Source organism: Arachis hypogaea, chromosome 3, assembly GCF_003086295.3.
Source record: "Arachis hypogaea cultivar Tifrunner chromosome 3, arahy.Tifrunner.gnm2.J5K5, whole genome shotgun sequence".
Classification (NCBI taxonomy): Eukaryota; Viridiplantae; Streptophyta; class Magnoliopsida; order Fabales; family Fabaceae; genus Arachis; species Arachis hypogaea.
In genome coordinates, this window is record NC_092038.1 from 102426514 (window position 1) to 102446185 (window position 19672).

General features: G+C 32.3%; 2 protein-coding genes across 2 annotated transcripts; one reads left to right on the forward strand and one right to left on the reverse strand.

The window, feature by feature from the left end:
* The first annotated feature begins 12712 nt into the window (after positions 1-12712).
* Positions 12713-14878, forward strand: LOC112790823 (V-type proton ATPase subunit E). Its single transcript, XM_025833402.3, has 6 exons — positions 12713-13136; positions 13221-13321; positions 13843-13999; positions 14125-14321; positions 14560-14659; positions 14813-14878. The coding sequence occupies exons 1-6, from the start codon at positions 13035-13037 to the stop codon at positions 14846-14848; spliced, it is 693 nt and encodes a 230-aa protein (XP_025689187.1). The 5' UTR covers positions 12713-13034; the 3' UTR covers positions 14849-14878.
* A 2869-nt stretch (positions 14879-17747) lies between these two features.
* Positions 17748-19151, reverse strand: LOC112779270 (uncharacterized). The gene has a single exon (XM_025823523.3). It carries the CDS (start codon positions 18790-18792, stop codon positions 17914-17916), a length of 879 nt encoding a protein of 292 aa, XP_025679308.1. The 5' UTR covers positions 18793-19151; the 3' UTR covers positions 17748-17913.
* Between the last annotated feature and the right edge of the window lie 521 nt (positions 19152-19672).

Consider the following 19672-nt stretch of genomic DNA (forward strand, 5'->3'; position numbering starts at 1 on the left):
TATTTTTCCATTAAAAGATCTCTTGTTAGACCTCCATGCATGACCAACTGGCAAAAATCTTCTATGGTCCATGTAAACTGTCTTTTGGCTATGTTTCAAATAACAAAAAGAAGTATCATGGTTACAACAAGGGCAAGCCAACTTCTCTTTGGTATTCCAACCGGATAACATTGCATATGCTGGAAAATCATTGATTGTCCAAAGAAGTGTGGCATGCATTTGAAAAGTTTCATTTTTAAAAGAATCATATGTATCTATCCCTGACACCCATAGCTCCTTCATCTCTTCGATCAATGGTTGCAAAAAAAACATCAATATTATTTCCTGGTGAACAAGGTCCAGGTATGAGTAAAGAGAGCATGCAATATTCTAACTGCATGGACATACAAGGGGAAAAGTTGTACACCATTAAGACAACTAGTCATGTACTATGTAACACGTTCACAGTTCGAAAAGGATTAAAACCGTCACTTGCCAAACCAAGCCTCAAGTTGCGAAGTTCTTTTAAAAAGTTTAGGTACCAACTGTCTAAGTTCTTCCATGCTTCACCATCAGCAGGGTGCCTTATGCAAGCGTCTTTCAAACGCTACTCATCATGCCACCTCAACGCCTCTGCTGTGTTTAGGCACATAAAAAGCCTTTTAAGCCTTGGTATTAAAGAAAAGTATCTTAAGGTTTTTGCAGCAACCTTATGAACTTTATTCGGAAGCGCAAAATCATCTTCGTTGCCGTCCGTAGCAGGAGTCTGATTATATCGAGACTCTCCGCAGATATGAAAAATTGAGTCATTTATGTACTCATTTTGATACAGCATGCAGTCATTAGAACATGCATCAATCTTTTCATAGTCAAGACCCAAGTCTTTAACCATATTCTTAGCTTTATTAAAAGAAGTGGGAATGTTCATCCATGTCACATCCTACAATTGTTGGGATTATTGGTTCCCCATGATTGATCCATCTTTTATAACCTTCGACAAACCCATAGCAAATGAGATGCTCATATACGTCATCTCATTCACGCCAGTAAGTGTTTTCACACTTTGCATATGGACACTGGATTTCTTTATCAACCGGTTGTCCAATTAAAAAAGCAAACTCTAAAAAGTTGTTAACACCATTTATATACTTATTCTCGAATCTTAGTAAATCTATCCAATCTTTTGATGGAATATGATTAAACCTAACAATATAAATATCTGAACTTACTAAACCTGATCTAATAAGTCAATTATACTGACAATCTAGCTAGTATATATTCACTTACTACTTAAATAAATGCAAGATCAAATTATTTTATATGACAAGTATACTTACTGCTTAGTTCCATCATTTTGAGATGCCATATGAAATTATAAATAGTACCACAATAACTAGTCAACTTCTAGTGTCTTTGCCAATAAAAAAAGTATCCTGTATACGAAACAAAACAAAACAAAATTCAAAATTTTACCATTTCATATAATAATTTTTCATATAATAATACATCTTAAAAATGAGAAGTTTTTGTTGGCAGATTAAGAGGGAAGACTAACAAAATAAGTTTAACATTCTCACATATATATAACTTGTTAAGAGGAATTCTTATATCCTTATCATTGGCCTAAATTATTTAGATGAAATCTAATTATCATCCAATACATATCTAGTTAGTGTTCCAAATAAAGTCAACACCGATATACAATCACAAAAATATTTTACAACACACCCAAATAAAATGTAGCTAGAGCCGCAAAACAAAATTGAAACCCTTAAAACCCTTACTTGATCAATTTAATCCAGTGGCAGCCTCAAGTAGTTGCAGCCAAAGGAATTTGTTCACCAACAATAATCACACACTTAAAGGCGAAAGCTGCCATGACAGGCTTGACAGCTAAGAGAGTATAGCAGTTAGTTGATATCAATAATAAGTGGTTTTAGTTTGATATCTATTATTTGTTTTGTTATATGTGTTACTAGATTCTATATATTACTAGCTAATTAAGTCTTGTATAAATGTGATTTTGTATTTGTAGCTAATTTGCTAATAATTAAACATACAAACACGTAATTATAATTAACTTTACATAATAACTTATACATAATTTATTATTAGAAGTATTTTCAGTAAGATTTTTATTAACTTAACATATCACATAAAGGATTGAATGATAGAAATCCTCAAACCAAAAAACATATAATCACAACACAAAACAAAGTTCAATTCAATTCAATAAGGTAGTCATACTCCTTGGCATACAAGAACTTTCTATATAGAAAGACTCTGTAGTAACAGATACAATATTATTAAAGTTTAATAATCAAACGAATTAGAACACATAATAAAATAAGTTTAGTTTCTATGCATTAGCATTCAATCAAGAGCTGTCATTAGATAAAAGAAACCACTTTAATCTATGTACCAGCACCTAATTGGATTAGTACATACTGCGTAGAAATTAAACTATAGCATAATAGATCATTCAAATGAATTTAAAATAATAATAAAAAAGAATAAAAGCAAAGAGATTTACTAAATACCTAAGGCATGAAAAAATGAGAATGCTTCAAGTGGAGAAAAAATTGTAGAGAGTAGAAAGTACCTGACCTTGGTTGCCATGAGATCTGGACAACACGTGTTGGATCAATGCTGTTTGGATTAACTGAGTGGCCTAACCCTAACATATAATGTAATGATGCATTTTCCTTTTTCAACAACAGTAACCCCTCCTTCTCCCACATTAAATACATCAACAACAACAACTAAGTTGAATCCAATTCTAAACTCATAATCCAAATTAAATTGAATTCAGAATCATATCAATATTCAACAAATTAAATAAATAATTCAATTCCAATCACATAACACAAACTCAGAATTTTAAAAATTAATTCAAAAAAGAGATGAAACTGAAGAAGCCTTGGCCTACCGAAGAGATAACGAGAGATGAATAACGATAACAGAATGAGCTCGAAGAATGCTTCTATTCTTCTAGAACCCCTTTTTTAAAATAATATTCTTCACATAATCAGACTTGCTCTTAGAATAAGACTGAGCAGGATATTTTGCTTCGAATAGCAACGTTTCTATTGGTGAGCTCGCGGTGACAGGAAGCTCGCAGTGAGACAGAGTTACCCAGAGGAGCTCGGCGATGATAGGGGATGTGAGGAAGAGAAATGGCGCAATAAAGAGAGACTGAGTTGAACTTAGCGATGGTGGGGTTTCTGCCTTCGACGATGGTTGGGGCAGGGAGGAAGGGAAACGGTGATGGTGGGGCTGGGAGGAAGGAAAACAACATAGTGAAGAAAGACTGAGTTGAGCTCAGAAGGAGATAGAAGAAGAAGAAGATCGAAACGGCGCACATACCCAGGACTTTTAGCTAGCTAGGGTTCTTTTTTTTTTCCTAAGTTACGAGGGAATGGGGATTTTGGGAGGGAGAAAAATGACCGTGTTTGGGGAGGAATAATTAAAAAAATGGAAAAATGAATTTAAAAAAAAAATAAAAAAAATCGTGACTATAGACCATCTTAAACCACTCCTAATTAATAACCGTGGCCAAAGATACTCTATGGTCACCCTTTTTCAAAAAAAAAACATGATCATAGGCTCTTTTAGGTCACCTCCCAAAACCGTGACCATAGATACCTTTAGGTCATTCTCTAAAAACGTGACCATAGACCCTTTTATGTCACCCTTTCGAAAAACTGTGACCATAGACTTTTTTAGGCCACCCCCAAAAACCGTGATCATAGACCCTTTTAGGTTATCCTTTTTTTAAAAATCGTGACCATAAACTCCTTTAGGTCACTCCTAAAACCGTGACCATAGATCCTTTTAGGCCACCTTCCAAAATCGTGATCATAAATTCCTTTTGGTCACCACTAAAACCGTGACCATAGACCTTTTTAGGTCATTCTTTTTTGAAAAATCGTGACCATAGATTCTTTTTTGTCATTGTAAAAATTTGTGACCATAAAACCCTTTAGGTCATCCCAAAATCGTGACTATAGACTATTTTAGGCCGCTCTTTTTTAAAAAATCGTGATTATAGGCCCTTTTTGTAAAAACCGTGATCATAATTTTTGTTTTTTTTTTTCGAATAAAAAATCATAATCATAGAGGATCTATGATTATAAATTTTTATCATAACCAAAAAAAACGTGACCATAGTCCATAGATCCAAAATGTAGCGAATCCAAGAAATAAAAACGAGACACAATATTCCTTTAAGGTGGAAATCAGACAGGGACACGCAGCAGGAAGGCAACGGACAACCCCCGCCCCACCCTATTGAGTGTTGACAACATCTTTTAATGATATGGAAATCTCGTATTTCTACGTCTCTACTTAATTATTTGTGCTTAATTTTCATATTGTTTGTGAATCTTGATTCATGAAAACAATAACAGAAGAAACTAAAACAAGATAAGGAGATAGAAAGCTTTGGTCGGAGATGAGACTGTTTATCGATCAATTAATGACGATTCTTCGTATAATAATAAGGATAGATTAATTGCTTTGTAATTTTTTGGTTGCAGTGCATTAATTTCTCCTAACTTATTTATAATTCCTAATGGTTGGGAGTGGATCTTCTCCAATAAAAAAAAATTGGATGATGTACAGTATTTAATTTAACCATTTATCACATTTTCTCTCTTATTTATTTTTGGTCCCACTTAAAAAATCAAAGATGAGAAATTACACTGTATTCTGTCAAATGTTAAAAAAACTGGAAAAGATCCATTTTCCAGTTAGTATAAGTAATAATAAATGTTGACAAAGCTTTAATTTTTTTTTTCTTTTTATAACGAGAACTTTTTTTATGGACAATATCATGTTTATTAAGATCGGAATAATCACGATTGATTTTGGTAAACTGATAATGAGTATCAAATTGATCTTTTTTTTTTTTGGTTACATTAGAAATCAGCTTATTTATGATGACTTGGTGTTGCATCTAATGAGAATGGCGAAGTGCCTAAAGAGATGCGTAAATTTTGGATCGATTTAGCAAATTTTGAAGTGTTCAAGCCTTACAAATAAGAAATATCAGGTAAGCTTAAATTTTTGTAACAGTGGCTAGCAATCAATTTCACACATTTTTAGGTACCAGTCATGAATTAGGTTTTGCATATTTTCCAAAATAATATGGATGGTTTCTAATTCTAGTATTGAACTGTGTATATGGAGAGACTTTAGTACTTGTTAGTTAGTTAGGTTGAAGGAGAGCCATGAGTAGTTATTGTATAGTGAGTGGAGATTTAGATGTAATAATTTTACTATCAGAATGTTATGTTTTTTGTTGCATCATTCTGATAATAAAGATATACGACAACATCCATATATTTAATAATAAGATAGAAACCTTTTAAAACTCAAATTCGGATAAACTTTTCTTTAAACACTGAAAATATCCTTTTTCATAAAAACATACGTACATACATACAAATCAATCACATCACTTCATATAATAATAATAATAATAATAATAATAATAATAATAATAATAATAATAATAATAAGAAGAGTTCTTTATATAAATAACTTACAAATATTACAATTACAACTTCAATCCCTCTTTACAAAGTATAATATTAATGGTGAGAGAAAAAATAATAAATAGGCTAATACAACAATATCATATAAGCAAAAACACAATAAACTCTTTATAAATTTTTTCGTCCATTTTTTGAAAAGATAAGGCTGTAGAGGGTGAGAAGCTAATCATACGGTCTCATCAAAGAGATTTAAAATTGTGATAAGAGAATAAGTATAAATAAAATAATAAATTTCAAAAACAATAATATTCGTTGATCTTATGAATAATTTTAAAAATACGATATTTACTTATCCAAAATTAACATTCACGTCATATTTATAAGAATTCCAAATCAATAGTTTTTATAAGAAAAAGTATTTTCAATTTTTAAAAAATAGTTGATCAAATTTAAATTTTAAAAAATTTCTATTTTATTATTAAATATATAAATATTGTTATAATATCTTTGTTATCAGAGCATACAATCAGAAGCATAGCATTTTAGTAGCAAGAATGCTGCAAGAGATGGAGGAAAGGTGTTGGAATACAAATAATAATACAAGATATATGCCTAATTTGATAGTTTGATATATGGCTAATTTGGTGGGGAATATTGAAGTAGGCTGGGTTACCGTTATACGTCTGTGCCTATATATGCTTAGATGGTAGCAGTGTAATGTCGTAGTGACATATTCCACACACCTGTTGTATTGTACCTACTTCCCTTTCCCTCCCTCCATGACATATACTAGGATTTTGGTAGCTCACCTTCACCTTTTGTCTTTATGCTTTTAGATCTTATATGAATTCTTGTAACCATTTTAATTAAGAAAGGGGAATCTTGTAACCATTTTAATTAATAAAGGGGAATCTTGTAACAAAATCTTACTTGTAACTTATAACCATTTACTTTATCAATTAAATTTTAAATTAAAGTAAATAACACTAATCTACAAGATTGAAGTGTTAAGCATTTACTATTTTCGAACAATTTTATATTAAGATGAAAAAGGGATATACATACAATTCAGGTAGATGTCAATAATTTTTTTTTTTTGTGAGATAGATACTTCTCCTTTATCTTCTATTTTTATTAGGAAAAATATTTTTATTTTTTTTATTTTTATTATGAATCCTCATTTATATATTAATATTTGTAGGGAAGACGAATCTCTGTAAATATTTGTTGGTACTAACTGAATTTTATTTTAAAAGTTTTCAAAAAAATATAAAATAATAAACATAATATAATATAATTAAATATAATCTAGCTTAAAAGATAAATATTTATAATTTATTCATTAAAATACATAACATAAAGTTAAAATACAAAATTCATCTATATTATTTTAATTAAAGTTAAATTATTTTAAATATATAAAATTATTCATATATTATTTATCTCATTTTTATAATAATATTGTCTGCATCCAAAATTAACAAAACTAATAACAACTAAAATTCTAATTTTAGGATTTTATATAAATAAAATCGAGGATATCCGGCCTTACTTCACAAATTTTCGTTTTTGTTCCGATGATAAATTATCAGGGGTGGTAAAACAGGTCGAATCCGTCGGGTCGGTACGCTAAATCCACTAAAAAAGGTGAACTGGGCTAGGATTTACAACCCGCCAAATTAAAAAAATTCGCCAAATTCGCACTGGCAAATTGGCGGGTTTTGGTGGAACGGGGCGGGCCGGTCTATCGGACTGAAGATTTTATTTTTATTTTTTTTTATTAAATAAAAGAGTGATCATTATTATAAAATTAATAATTATAGAATTTTTAAATACTTTTTTTCATTTATTGTTTTCATTCTTCTTTAAGTTATTAACTTTATTTATTTTATTTTACAATTTCATATATATGCTCAAATTATGTGACTTATTTTTTAAAATAAAGATGATTCTATTAACAAATATTATTTTGAACAATTTTATTGAAGTTAAAAATTAAAAAAAATAATAAAAAATTATATTATAATTTGACTATTTTTTATTTATATTTGATTTTTTAATTATTATTTTTTAACTAATTTTAATAAATTTTATTTTTCAAACAAAAAAAAAACAATCAAGCAGACTAGCCCGCAATCCGCCATAAACACAAGGTGAATTAGTATTTTAAATTCATTTTAGTTGACAAAGCGGGTTGGTCTACCTTATTTATAAGACAAGCCAAAACAAGACAAAGTAGATTGGAGTAGACCGACCTACTTTGCCACCCCTATAAATTATCTCCGAATATCCCTTTTAGTGAAATTTTTTGTCATCCCTAATCCAAGCAACTAATGCATTGGTTATTTTGTGCCAAGGGTTCCAAATAACTTTGCAATAACAAACTGTTAAGAAAAAATATGTTTAGTTCATGATATTTTTATATCACACATATAATACATACATGCTGCATTAACGGATATGACCCAAATCTACCAGCAGTTTGGAATCGAACTTATCGTTTGTGTATTTTATAAAGCAACGAATATTAGGTATATATCAAAATTAATTATCAGTATAAAATATATATTAAAAATAAATTATATTTTATATATATAAATATATAATATTATTTTTTATATAAATAATATTTTTGTTTATAAAATAATTATTTATATCTTGTATAAAAATAATAATTAACACATAAATATATATTATGTTAAATAATTTAATTAAATATATTAAATTATTTATTAAATTTTAAATATTATTTTTATATATATCTATTTACGTGAGTAATTACCTTTCAATTAACTTATTTTATTATAAAGAGGTGCTAATAAAAGTACTGTTTATTATTTATTTATTTTAAGAATAAATTATTAAAAATGACACCAACAATAATAATAATAATAAAATTTTGTCTTGTTAAGTGGGATCAGCTACAATAAAAATGACAATTTATAAAAAAGTGTGACAATAGAGTATAGATTAAAAAAACGTGGCATAGAGCAACCGCCATCCTTTCAGAAGTCACTCTTTCAAAAGCGTGGCGGTAGCTCAAAAAACGTGGCGAAAAGCTATTGCCACGTTTTTTTCAACTTTTCGCCACACTTTAAAAGCATGGTAATAGAGCTGTTTTATTGTAGTGTGTGTTATTTACATGTAGATCTCATTTGACCATCTCATGGATCCTCTTCTTAAGTCTTTTTCTTCCTTTCACTCCTTATCCATCTTTTATCTCATCCACTCTCCTGAGTTTAATCGGTCTTTTTCTTACATGTCCAAACCACCTGAGACGATACAATACTTAAAAATTTTAAATTGACAAAAATAATCTAAAATAATGTAAAAAAATAAATTAGTCTCTAAAAAATTAATAAATTTAATAACAATGATTAAAATTAACTGAAACCGTTTGTGTTAACCAAAATTACTTAGCTAACTGACTAAAAGAAAAGGAGAATTGAAATGACAAACTTTGATAAGTATTTAATAATGTAGCATTATTAACTATGTTTAAAAATAAAAAATCTACCATTCAATTTATTGAAAACCCTAACTTGGATACCCTTCTCTCTTTCACTCTGCATTTTCGATTTCTCTACCTCACCACCACCTCCGATCCCATCACACCCATTGAAGCTGTAATCATCCATCTCTTCGTGTTCTCCTACGCACACCTATTTATCTATTATTATTCCAAACTTGTAAACATTATTGTATCTCATTCTATGCTTCTTAGCTTGTGTAATGAAGCCAAACCACCAAATTATTCCTATGATGAAAGTTGATGAGTATGAAGTATCAGTTTTTGAAATCAAATTTAAGAGTTCTATTCTTAATTTGCTTATGTATATAAGCCATCGTTTCCAAAATGATAACTGGATTTCATAGATGTATGGAGAAAATATTTTTGCAAATATCTTCAAATGGTATTTCCAAATCACAGCTTCGTCATTGCTAGTTTTGAACAACACCCAACCAATTCCAGAGTCATACCTATTACATAAAGGTTAGGCATATATATGCAGATAATAATGTGAATGCAAGAAGCTAACCATCTCGTTTTAATACTATGTTTTCGCTAAAGAGGAGCAGAGTGGGAAGAGGAGGGAGTTGAGGGTGACTTGAGGATGGAAGTAGTGGTGGTAATAGTAACTAGTAAGGCAAAGATTTGAATATGCAGAGAGAAAAGGGTACTAAATTAGGGATTTCAAGAAATTGATTTGGTAATTTTTTTTTCTTTTTAAGCATAATTAATAATGTTACATAATTAAGTGCTTATTTAGAGGCTATTCAATTGATAAAAAATATCTTTTTTAATGAAAAAATATTTTTTTTTATTTTTTAGTGTGTTTGACAAATTTTAAATAGTAAAAATAAAAGTACTAAAAAAATTAAAAAATATCTGTTTTGAGAAGTTATAATTTACATCTTTTTCTAAAAGGTCTTTTTTTCTTAAAAAAAGATATTTTTTACATAATAAATAAATAAATAAAATACTTTTATCTTATTTTATACAAATATAATTAATAAATAAAAAGATATTTTTATATGAGATATCCAAATATAAAATTATTTTTATTTTTATAAAAAATCTTTTAAAAAAATATTTTTAATTTTTTTTTTAAAAATAGCACCCAGCAAGCCTAAATCCTCATCAAAATTTATCATTTCAGCTTTTTCATTAGTTAACATTTTTTATTTATAGATAGCTAACATTTGGTCATTTTTATCAACTTTAATAATCTTCTAAAACTAATTTGCTATTCACATATTTTAAAGTAGTTTTTGTGGAAGCAAAATTTTTCAAATACCATTTTAATAGTTTAGCGCTTATTTTCACTGTACAAAATTTGTTTGGAGGTCCGATATTAGCGATTTTCATTTTGCCACAATTAAGTAACTTCTTGGTAATGGGCTTACATTATAAAACAAATGTTAAGAATAACCGGGTCTCTTAGGGGAAGCCCAAATCAATTAATATGGTAGTTCAAAAGTTTTGGTGATGTTCCTGTCCAAAAAAAAGTTTGGTGTTGTTGAAGACCAGTGTTCTAATGACCAAAACCCACAAGGCCCAGAGATCTATAGGTAGGGTTTTAGATAAAAAAAAAACATTAAACTTTGTCGATAATTATCTCAAAAGATAACGATATTCTAAATAAAAAAAATATCATTTTCGGTTCTTGAATTTATTTTTGTAAAACTATTTGGTCCTTCTGTCAATATTTTTTTTCTTTATTAACGTAATAAGTTTACATGGCATATTAAATTATTGACTGACAAATTCTTTTTTATTAATAATCTTATTACTTTTTAAAAGTAATTGTTAGTTTTTTTTTAATTTTTTGGTTATCTTTTTCAAATTTATTGACTAAATTTATCGTATAAAACTAAGAAATATTAGTGATTTTTAAATATTTTTTACTTATAAAAATTAAATAAAAAATATATTAGTGATTAACGAGTCACATATAAACATATTTTGGAGAGAGATAGTTAATAGAGAGACTAATCGGTCTCACAAAGTTAATTATCAAGGGTCGAAATAAGTATTTTTTTTTCTTGGGATGTTGTAGTCCTTCGAAAAAATTGTCAGCCACTAAAATGGGTATTCACCCTTTTTACAAAGTGAGAATTAAGAGATAAGATAGTATTATGTTTAGTGATTAAAATCTGGAGTTAAAATTTTAATTCGGATACAAAATTTCAGTCTCATCAATGTTTTTAATAAGAATATATACACTAAAAATTTTAAGGATTGAAATTTTAATAACATTCTTTTTTAAAAATATTTTTATTTAATTTTTTTAATTTCAAAACTACCCTTCAATTTTTATATTTATCTTAAACTAAATATAATACTAAATGATTGACATATAATTCAATATATTTTACACTAAATATAATATAATAGTGAGGCCTGCTACACATACAAGTCCTTTTGACTTACAAGTCTTACAAGTTGCTACACATACGGGCTTTTTAATGCGTTATTCAACCGTTTCCTGTTTTTAAAGCGCTACACTCACCATGTATTATGAACGACTCTTCTTCTTCTTCTTTGTTTTTTTTCGATTTTCACAGTTTTTGAAATTAAGCTTTGAAATCATTTTGAAGATAATGGAATTTCAAAAATACACCCAAACGATTACAGAAATACACTAAAAGGATTACAGAAATACACCCAAATAGTTATAGGAATTCACCCAAACAATTATAAAAATACACCTAAAAGATTATAGAAATACACCCAAAGGATTACAAAACTACACCCAAAGGATTTAAGAAATACACCCAAAATTTGTTGAAGTACACCTTATGTATAATTCAGAACTCTTTCTCTTTCTCCTCTTCATCTTCTGCTGCTTCTTCTTTTTCAAAAACGATTTCAGAGTTTGATGTCAAAAAACAATGGAAATCGAGAATAACGAAGAAAGAAACAGAGAGAAAAGCACGTAAATGAAAAAGAAGAAGAGGAAGACGAGGAAGAAGAACGTGCAGTAAGAAGAAGAAGAAGGAGAAAGAGAAGGCAAGAAACTAAAGAAAAAAAAAAGAAGAAGGAGAAAGAGAAGGCAAGAAACTAAAGAAAAGAAGAAGAAAAAGATGAAGAGGAAGAAGAACGGTTCGAAGCGCGTTAGTTTTAATTGGACTTGTAAGGCTTACAAGCCTTAATTGCTTGTATGCGAAGAATTTCTCTAATATCTCTAATTTTAGTTTGAATCTCTTTTCTAAATGGAGAATGTCCTAATACTACTATGCTAGATACTCGTGAGGAAAAACCGAAAAAAGTACTATGGTCTAATCACAAATGCATTATTCATTGCGAATAGGAAAAGTCTAGGGGCCAACAATTTTATTACATTTTGGCCAGCATGTAACCAGCAGAGAAATGTGAACCATTGGATGAAATCTCACACCAATCTCACACTATCAAATCATTATTAATAGCTAGTTGATGGCTACCAATCACAAATGTTGCTGCCCCTAGCATTGCTCTTGCGAAAAATGAAAGGAAGCCATTTTTGTTTAGGCTTTAAACTCGGTCTCCGTTGTTATATCACTCCAAGCATTGGAGATATGCCTCTGATCACCGTAGCCCCCCCTAGCAAGTGCAATAGATTAAAATGCTCGGAGACGTAAATTTCCAATCTCAACGGCTTCAACATAACTACCAAGACCCCGAGGAAAAAAAGAAAAAAAAAATTAACAATGAATTACATTTTAAACCCAGAGAAAACAAAAACCACTTTAAGAAAAATAAATAAAAGAGGTTTTTGTAAAATGATATCCACACAGCACACAAAGAGTAAAAAACAAAAAATAATTTTGTTGAGAAAATACTTAAAAAGTGTGCGTAGATTTCCAATCCGCCCAAACTTGAATATTACTATTTTAGAGGGATTGATAAGTTGAGTTGTTGAAGTGTATAGTAGATTGTAATTGGAATAGTCGGGAGTTAAAAAGAGAAGGAGAGGGTGTCCCAATTATTAAGAAGGACGGATAAGACATAAGGAGAGAGCGTATCAATAGAATTGGAAGAAGCATCGAGTAGGTTGTGACTTGTGAGCGAAAATGAACGACGCAGATGTCTCCAAGCAAATCCAGCAGATGGTCCGCTTCATCCGTCAGGAAGCTGAGGAGAAAGCCAACGAGATCTCTGTCTCCGCCGAAGAAGTAACCGCCTCAAAACCCTACTTCTGCTTCTTTCTCTGCTTTTCCTACTCCATCGCAATTTTCACTCCTTTTTTTCCCTTGCAGGAATTCAACATCGAGAAGCTGCAGTTAGTTGAAGCAGAGAAGAAGAAGATCAGGCAAGAGTACGAGCGCAAACAGAAGCAAGTCGAAGTTCGCAAGAAGATGTAACTAACTCTCCATACCTTTTACCCTCTCTTTCTTTTTTCTCTCGATCCCTATGATTTTTTCGTCTCTTAGTCATTTATCTATTCAATTATGGAGAGCAATTCTCGCCCTAATTTATATGTTCACACATTAATTAAGGATATTTGCATTATGATTGCACCATGCTTAACCATATTGATTACTGCTAAAGCTTGATTTATGCCCATAGTAGATCCTTGTCTTGCTATTCAGTGACATCAATAATTAACATTACCTCCATTTTGATCTTGTGCAATAATACAGCTAGAGGTTTGTTTTAATTTTTGTTTTGGGGGGCTAGTTACTTGAATTCGAGGCTATTGCTGACATTATATGAAGGAAAAATTGTAGCAAAATTGGTGAGATTGAGGGTTTTAGTTTTGGTGGCGTAATTTGTTTGGGGTTCTAATGTACTCTATCCTGCAGTATTGCCATTATTCTGACTTGTAAAATTAGTGCTAGTTGGGATGGTTTAAGATGGGGCACAATGTTTTTGTTGCAGTGAGTACTCAATGCAGCTGAATGCTTCTCGGATCAAAGTTCTTCAAGCTCAAGATGATGTGGTTAGTTCCATGAAAGATGCTGCATCCAAGGAGCTTTTAAGTGTGAGTCGCAATCATCATGAGTATAGAAACCTTCTGAAAGAACTCATTGTTCAGGTTAGCTTAAATTCCATGTCCTGCTTATTTACATATTCCAATCCAATGTTATGTTATTGGATACTTAATAGATGCAAGTATGCAGAGTGCAAATATAATAAAAGCAGTGTATGTGAATGTGACAGAGTTTGCTACGGTTGAAAGAACCTTCTGTCTTATTGAGATGTCGGAAAGAAGATGAGCACTTGGTGGAGAATGTACTGGACTCAGCTGCACAGGAGTATGCTGACAAAGCAAAAGTTCATCCACCTGAGATCATTGTTGACAACCAGGTGTATCTTCCACCTGCACCCAGCCATCACAATTCCCATGAACCTTATTGGTAATGTTCAATTTATAATCAATCCCAAATAACTGTCTTGCTCTGTCAGTCAGGTCCTTTCTTCTTTTCCATATTGTTCCCTCTTTCTCTTGACGTCAGGCCTGCTTTTACTTTTTCTATAATTGTAGCTTATTGAGGATGGTTCCTAAAAGTAAAATTGTATTAGTTATGCTTCTACTTTGATATTGAGATATCAGTTTCAGTATACCTGATCCTAATTGTATATCTTGGTGTTCAGCTCTGGTGGGGTGGTGTTAGCTTCTCGAGATGGAAAGATTGTGTGTGAAAATACACTTGATGCACGACTGGATGTGGTATTCCGCAAGAAGCTTCCTGAGGTAGTTATTTGGTCTTCCTCAAGGTCTTATGTTTAGCACATCTCGTGGTAGCCTATCATCAAATTTTCCCCACACACAAACAGAAATAGATCAACTGTTATTTGTTTTGTTTTTTAATCAACAGTTAATAAATATTCTTGCTTCTTATTGCAGATCCGAAAGCTACTCTTTGGACAAGTTGCTGCTTGAAGACTTTGGTTGTTTTGTTTCGTTGCTCCTGAATATATATATAATCTGCCGTTCTGGATTGAGATTGTCTTCGACATTAGTATCTACCGTGCCATTGCTTCTTCTGCAAGCTTATTATTGTTATTGTTAGTCTTTTAAATAAAATCTTTCTTTGACCAGTACTGTTGTCCCCATATTGTTTGCCATTTTAGAAACATCAATAAACTATTTTGATGACAATTTAAATTTTATTAATCAATCATGTTATATGGACACAAAAAATCAGTCATCAATCTATTAAATATAATGGTAGAATAAACCTTTGTTAATCTAAGCATGTTAAATACATCATCAACTTTTGTGCTTTTCCCCCCACTTCTATCATATCAACATGGCACTAGTTATATACACTGATGCTGATAAAGTATTACTGAGACACAAATCAACCCAGTATTAATATCACGTCCGTTCTTTATTTTATTTTGTCGTCATTTTTAACATCATATCATTAATGTAGAATGCAGGTGCAGTATGTTGTTATCAATGTCTAAGCAAGAAAGCATTACTGTTTAGGTGCCTTAAACACTTATAAAACGAATAGTATAGTTGCTTGAATCTTAGTATTCCTGTTTGATAAATATACACCCACATGATATCTGAATTGACGAGGTATAAATGTTTGAAAGAGAAACGACTAAGAATGTGTTTATTATGAAGATATGTATTAAATTAAGTTGGTTAGCTGTTTAGTCTCTTAGTTAGTTAGTACTGTTCAGGTAGTTTGTTACAAGTTATAACTTACAATATAGAAGAACAAGTTCTTCATGTATATATAGTTATGATTTTAATGGTATGAGATTTTAATGGTATGAGATTGATGTGACATTTCATCCAATGATTCACTTTTCTTTGCTGGTCTCAGAATTTAACAAAGTTGCTAGCTCCCAAGACTTTTCCTATATAATAATGTTTCACATCCAAGTCTTTTTATGAATCAAAGTCCAACTAAATTAAATAATAAGACTTAGAATAAAGCTAGTTATAACTAATTTTTATTATATTAGACTAATTTTGTTACACTTTGAGTAACAAAAAGACTTGGATTTATAACATTACCTATATAATTATAGGAGACCACTTACATACATACACCCAAAATAACTTTTTTTAAAGACTATGCATGAGAATTTGACAAGTGTCCTCACTTATATTTTGGTTCATTCAAACCGATTATTATGAAAAAACCAAATTTGTGAATAATTTAATTCATTTTAAGCGATTTTTTTTGGTGAACCTTAAGCGATTTTTTTACTTTCATAGAAAACAATTTTTTGGACAAATACAATTGGGCTCGAACCGTTTATGCTTAAAAAAAATCGAGTGAGCTAAAATTAATCCATTACATCTAACAAAAAAAACATTACACAATTGGAATTATGATGCCGCTGAGAAACTGAGTGTTAACCAGACTTCAAAAATAACGATGGATCTCGGACAAAACAACATCACCGCCAGCGAAGATCCAGGCAAAGGCGAGTAAGCAGGCTAATGGAGACAGAAGCTGGGTGGAAAACGGTGAGGAGACAAGTCGCATATTGGAAAACGGAGTTCTCTCATCACATCGTCGGGTCCCTCATCTAAATCGCTGCGTCGCCGGAGCACCAACAAGGACAGAACCGTGGGAAGAAGATGAACTAAACTAAGCAAGAGAAGGAGAAGTGGCGATATGGAAAGAAGAAATGGGACCTAAGACGACTATTTGGGGCACGGGGAGTTGCAAGAGAGTAGAAGATGGATAGCATCTGCGATAAGGGAGAAGAACCGATCAACGGAACCACGCAACCAGCGCCTCTGGCTCGAGGAAGAAGGAGATCAATGCAGATCTTCTAGGTTGGGTGGGACCAGCTTCTGGTTGCGCAAAGGAGGTTGACGGCGAAGAGGAAGCTAACGGCGAGGAGGAAGCTAACGCCGAGAGTCGAACCAAGAAGATGATAGTGACAAGTCCGACGATCGGCAACAGGACCTGTTGCTTCTGCCGCCGCCGACGAGAGCAAGAAAGCCGAGCAACTGAGTGCGAGACTGGAGACGGTGAGAGAGACTGGAACCGAGAGAACGACGAGAAGCTTGAATGCGACACGGGAGATAATGAGAGAGACCGGAGGCGAGAACAGTAAGCCACAGTGAGAGAGATGACAGAGAGCTTCAATGACAGTGACACTGAGGGAGGAGAAGGAGAGAGCTCAGAAAGAAATGATAAACGACATCGTGTTTTGAAGAAAAAAGAAAAATAAAAATCTGACGATTTATATAAATCTGATCTGAATTATAAATTCAGACTGAATTATGTAAACCATCCAAATTCATCTGGTTCTAAGAAATACTACCAATTACATTTTGACATGTCAACGACTTTTAAAAAAGATGTTTAGAGCATCTTTGTGGGAGTATTCCCCATAATTATATACATATTTGGGAGTTGGGACCCACAATGTACCAATAAACACACAAAATTGTTGCATTCTCGGACTATTTCGATTCGCTTCCATAGAAAAATTGAGCTGCTTGTGCACATGCTCCTCTCCTCGTCTAAATTCAGCTTTCTTCTGCCCAAAATCACATGCTTGGGCAAGATTGATTCTTTTCAAAAAAAATTTCAGCTACTTTTTCTTTGGGCAATTTTTAGGTGTCAAGGACTGCTTTTCTGACTGTTTCTTCTGCTAGGTAGTATCTGAATTGGAGTTTTTACATTCCTTTTCTAAATTTATTAAATTTGATGACTTACAGTTTACATATTGTTTGAGATGAGACTGGTTGATAAGATTAAAATTGGTTCATGTGAAGGGGAAAGGCATTGATGATTCCTTGACGATCGAATACATGTTTATCATGGCGAAAAATAAGTATAGTGCCAGACAGTGAAGAGAGTAATAACAAGGTAGTATGATCTTAGTATAAAAAGAAAACCGGAATTTCATGTTATGATGAAGGTACAAATGCTTTCTTCATTGCTTATAATAATAGAAGATCCCTGTTTATCAAAGAGAAAAGCAGTAAAGTAATTGAACCAATACTAACAAAAACAAAAACTACTGAACACCACTCTCAAGAACTGGCTGAGTTCTTGTGACAGCTGCAGAAGGCATTTTACTGTTGCCAACCCATCTACTTTCAAGAACCAGATCTTCATTGGCCTGTCTTTCCATGTCCTGAATTCTTTTAGCCTTCACAAGTCTCAAACAAAGAACCCCTACATAAACCACTGCAATCAACCCGAAAAACCCAACCACAAAGCCAATCAGCCACAGATACCATGGCCTGTTCTTCTTCTCCAGAGGCAGAACAATTGAGAAATGACCCTGCTCTCTGGAGTAACACACGCCATGGGAGCCCATCTCGGTAAGATGGAATGTTCCATTGGAGAGGAAGGCCACACACCTTGCCCTTGAAATGACGCCACCCATGAAAGTAACATTGGGGAATATAACAGATATGGGTTTCCCCATTGTGTTGAGAATGAGGTTCCTCACATTTGTGTCCGTTACATTTGATGCATCGAAAACCATGAATCCAACAACAGAAGAGATCAGTGAATAGCCTGGCAAATTGTAGTAGCGGGAAGACCAGTTGCCAAAGTCTTGGTACACAATGGCCAACCTCTTCACATGGGGAATGGACGCTGTTTTTGGTGGGATCCTAAAGTAACCGAAGTTCGCACCTTTGCTCCAGAGCCTCCGGCTTCGAAGGCGAACCACCGATGCATTCATGCCAGAAAGGTTCCGAGGAAGAAGAGCATCGTAGACGGCACCGGTTTGATGGCGGTGCCTGTGTTTGATGAATGATCGTAAAGCGAAATCTTGGACTAATGAATTGAGTGAGTCGCTCGCAGTGTTGTCGAAGCTATGCACCAATGAGAAGGACGAGGAGCAACACAAGGTGAAAATCAAGAACGAGATGAAGGATCCCATTCAACACTATATGCAGCTACCGAAAAGAGCAAAGAAGCAATGGAGATAAGTGTTTTAAGGCAAAGACGTCTAATGAATAAGTGGGGATGTTAATGGAAAATAGAGCACCAAGTCCAATGATGGTTGCTTTCCACAAAGAAGAAAGCATGCAGAGGTTTGGGTCCCAAGCATGACTCCAGGGTCTAGAGAGAGAGAGAGAGAGAGAGAGAGAGAAGACTCAAAAGTCTTTGATTAACTGTGGCAGTGATGATTTAAGGGTGTTGTGCTTAGTGGCTCGTGGCGCCTGTCTCTGTGTGAGTTTGAGAAAGAATCTTTGTTACTTGTTTTGGTATCACTACTCACAAGTCACAAGAATGTGAGAAGCTACTTTAGGCATGCGTTGATGCCTCGTTTTATCTCCTCGGTCCTCACTCCTCACTGAGACGCAAATTTAGCCTATGATATCATGAAAATTAAATGATTAATGATGAAATCTACTCAGCAACATGAAAAAGAAAACAAAAGAAGAGAAAAGAAAATAAAGCCGTGAAGTTTGGCCCATTATGAAAATCCATGATTCGTAGAACTTCTTCCATGGATGAAATCATGAAGGTATCCAGGTCCAAGAATGAAGGCCCAGACCACAGGAAATAAGCTTCGACTATTGACCCAAATGATATACGGATCCAACCCAACATCAGTGGACCCTACCTTATAAACCTCCCTGTTAGCCCAAAATAAAAATAAAGCTCCTTAAAATTTCAAGCATAATGGAATTTAGGATTTAATTTTTATAGTTTAAATTCGTATAGTTCTATTTACTTGTTTACAAAGCTCTTAACCTTAACAATGGAGATTTAGTTGTTCATGATGCAAAAGAATTCTAGTTGAAAAAAGTGTA

What these genes read in the sequence shown, in the direction of transcription:
- LOC112790823 (XM_025833402.3), top strand. Translation starts at nt 13,035, where the DNA reads ATGAACGACGCAGATGTCTCCAAGCAAATCCAGCAGATGGTCCGCTTC. An exon ending in TGAAAGAACTCATTGTTCAG is followed by an intron (nt 14,000 to 14,124) that starts GTTAGCTTAAAT and finishes TGAATGTGACAG; the next exon opens with AGTTTGCTACGGTTGAAAGA. An exon ending in TCCGCAAGAAGCTTCCTGAG is followed by an intron (nt 14,660 to 14,812) that starts GTAGTTATTTGG and finishes TTCTTATTGCAG; the next exon opens with ATCCGAAAGCTACTCTTTGG.
- LOC112779270 (XM_025823523.3), bottom strand. Translation starts at nt 18,792, where the DNA reads ATGGGATCCTTCATCTCGTTCTTGATTTTCACCTTGTGTTGCTCCTCG.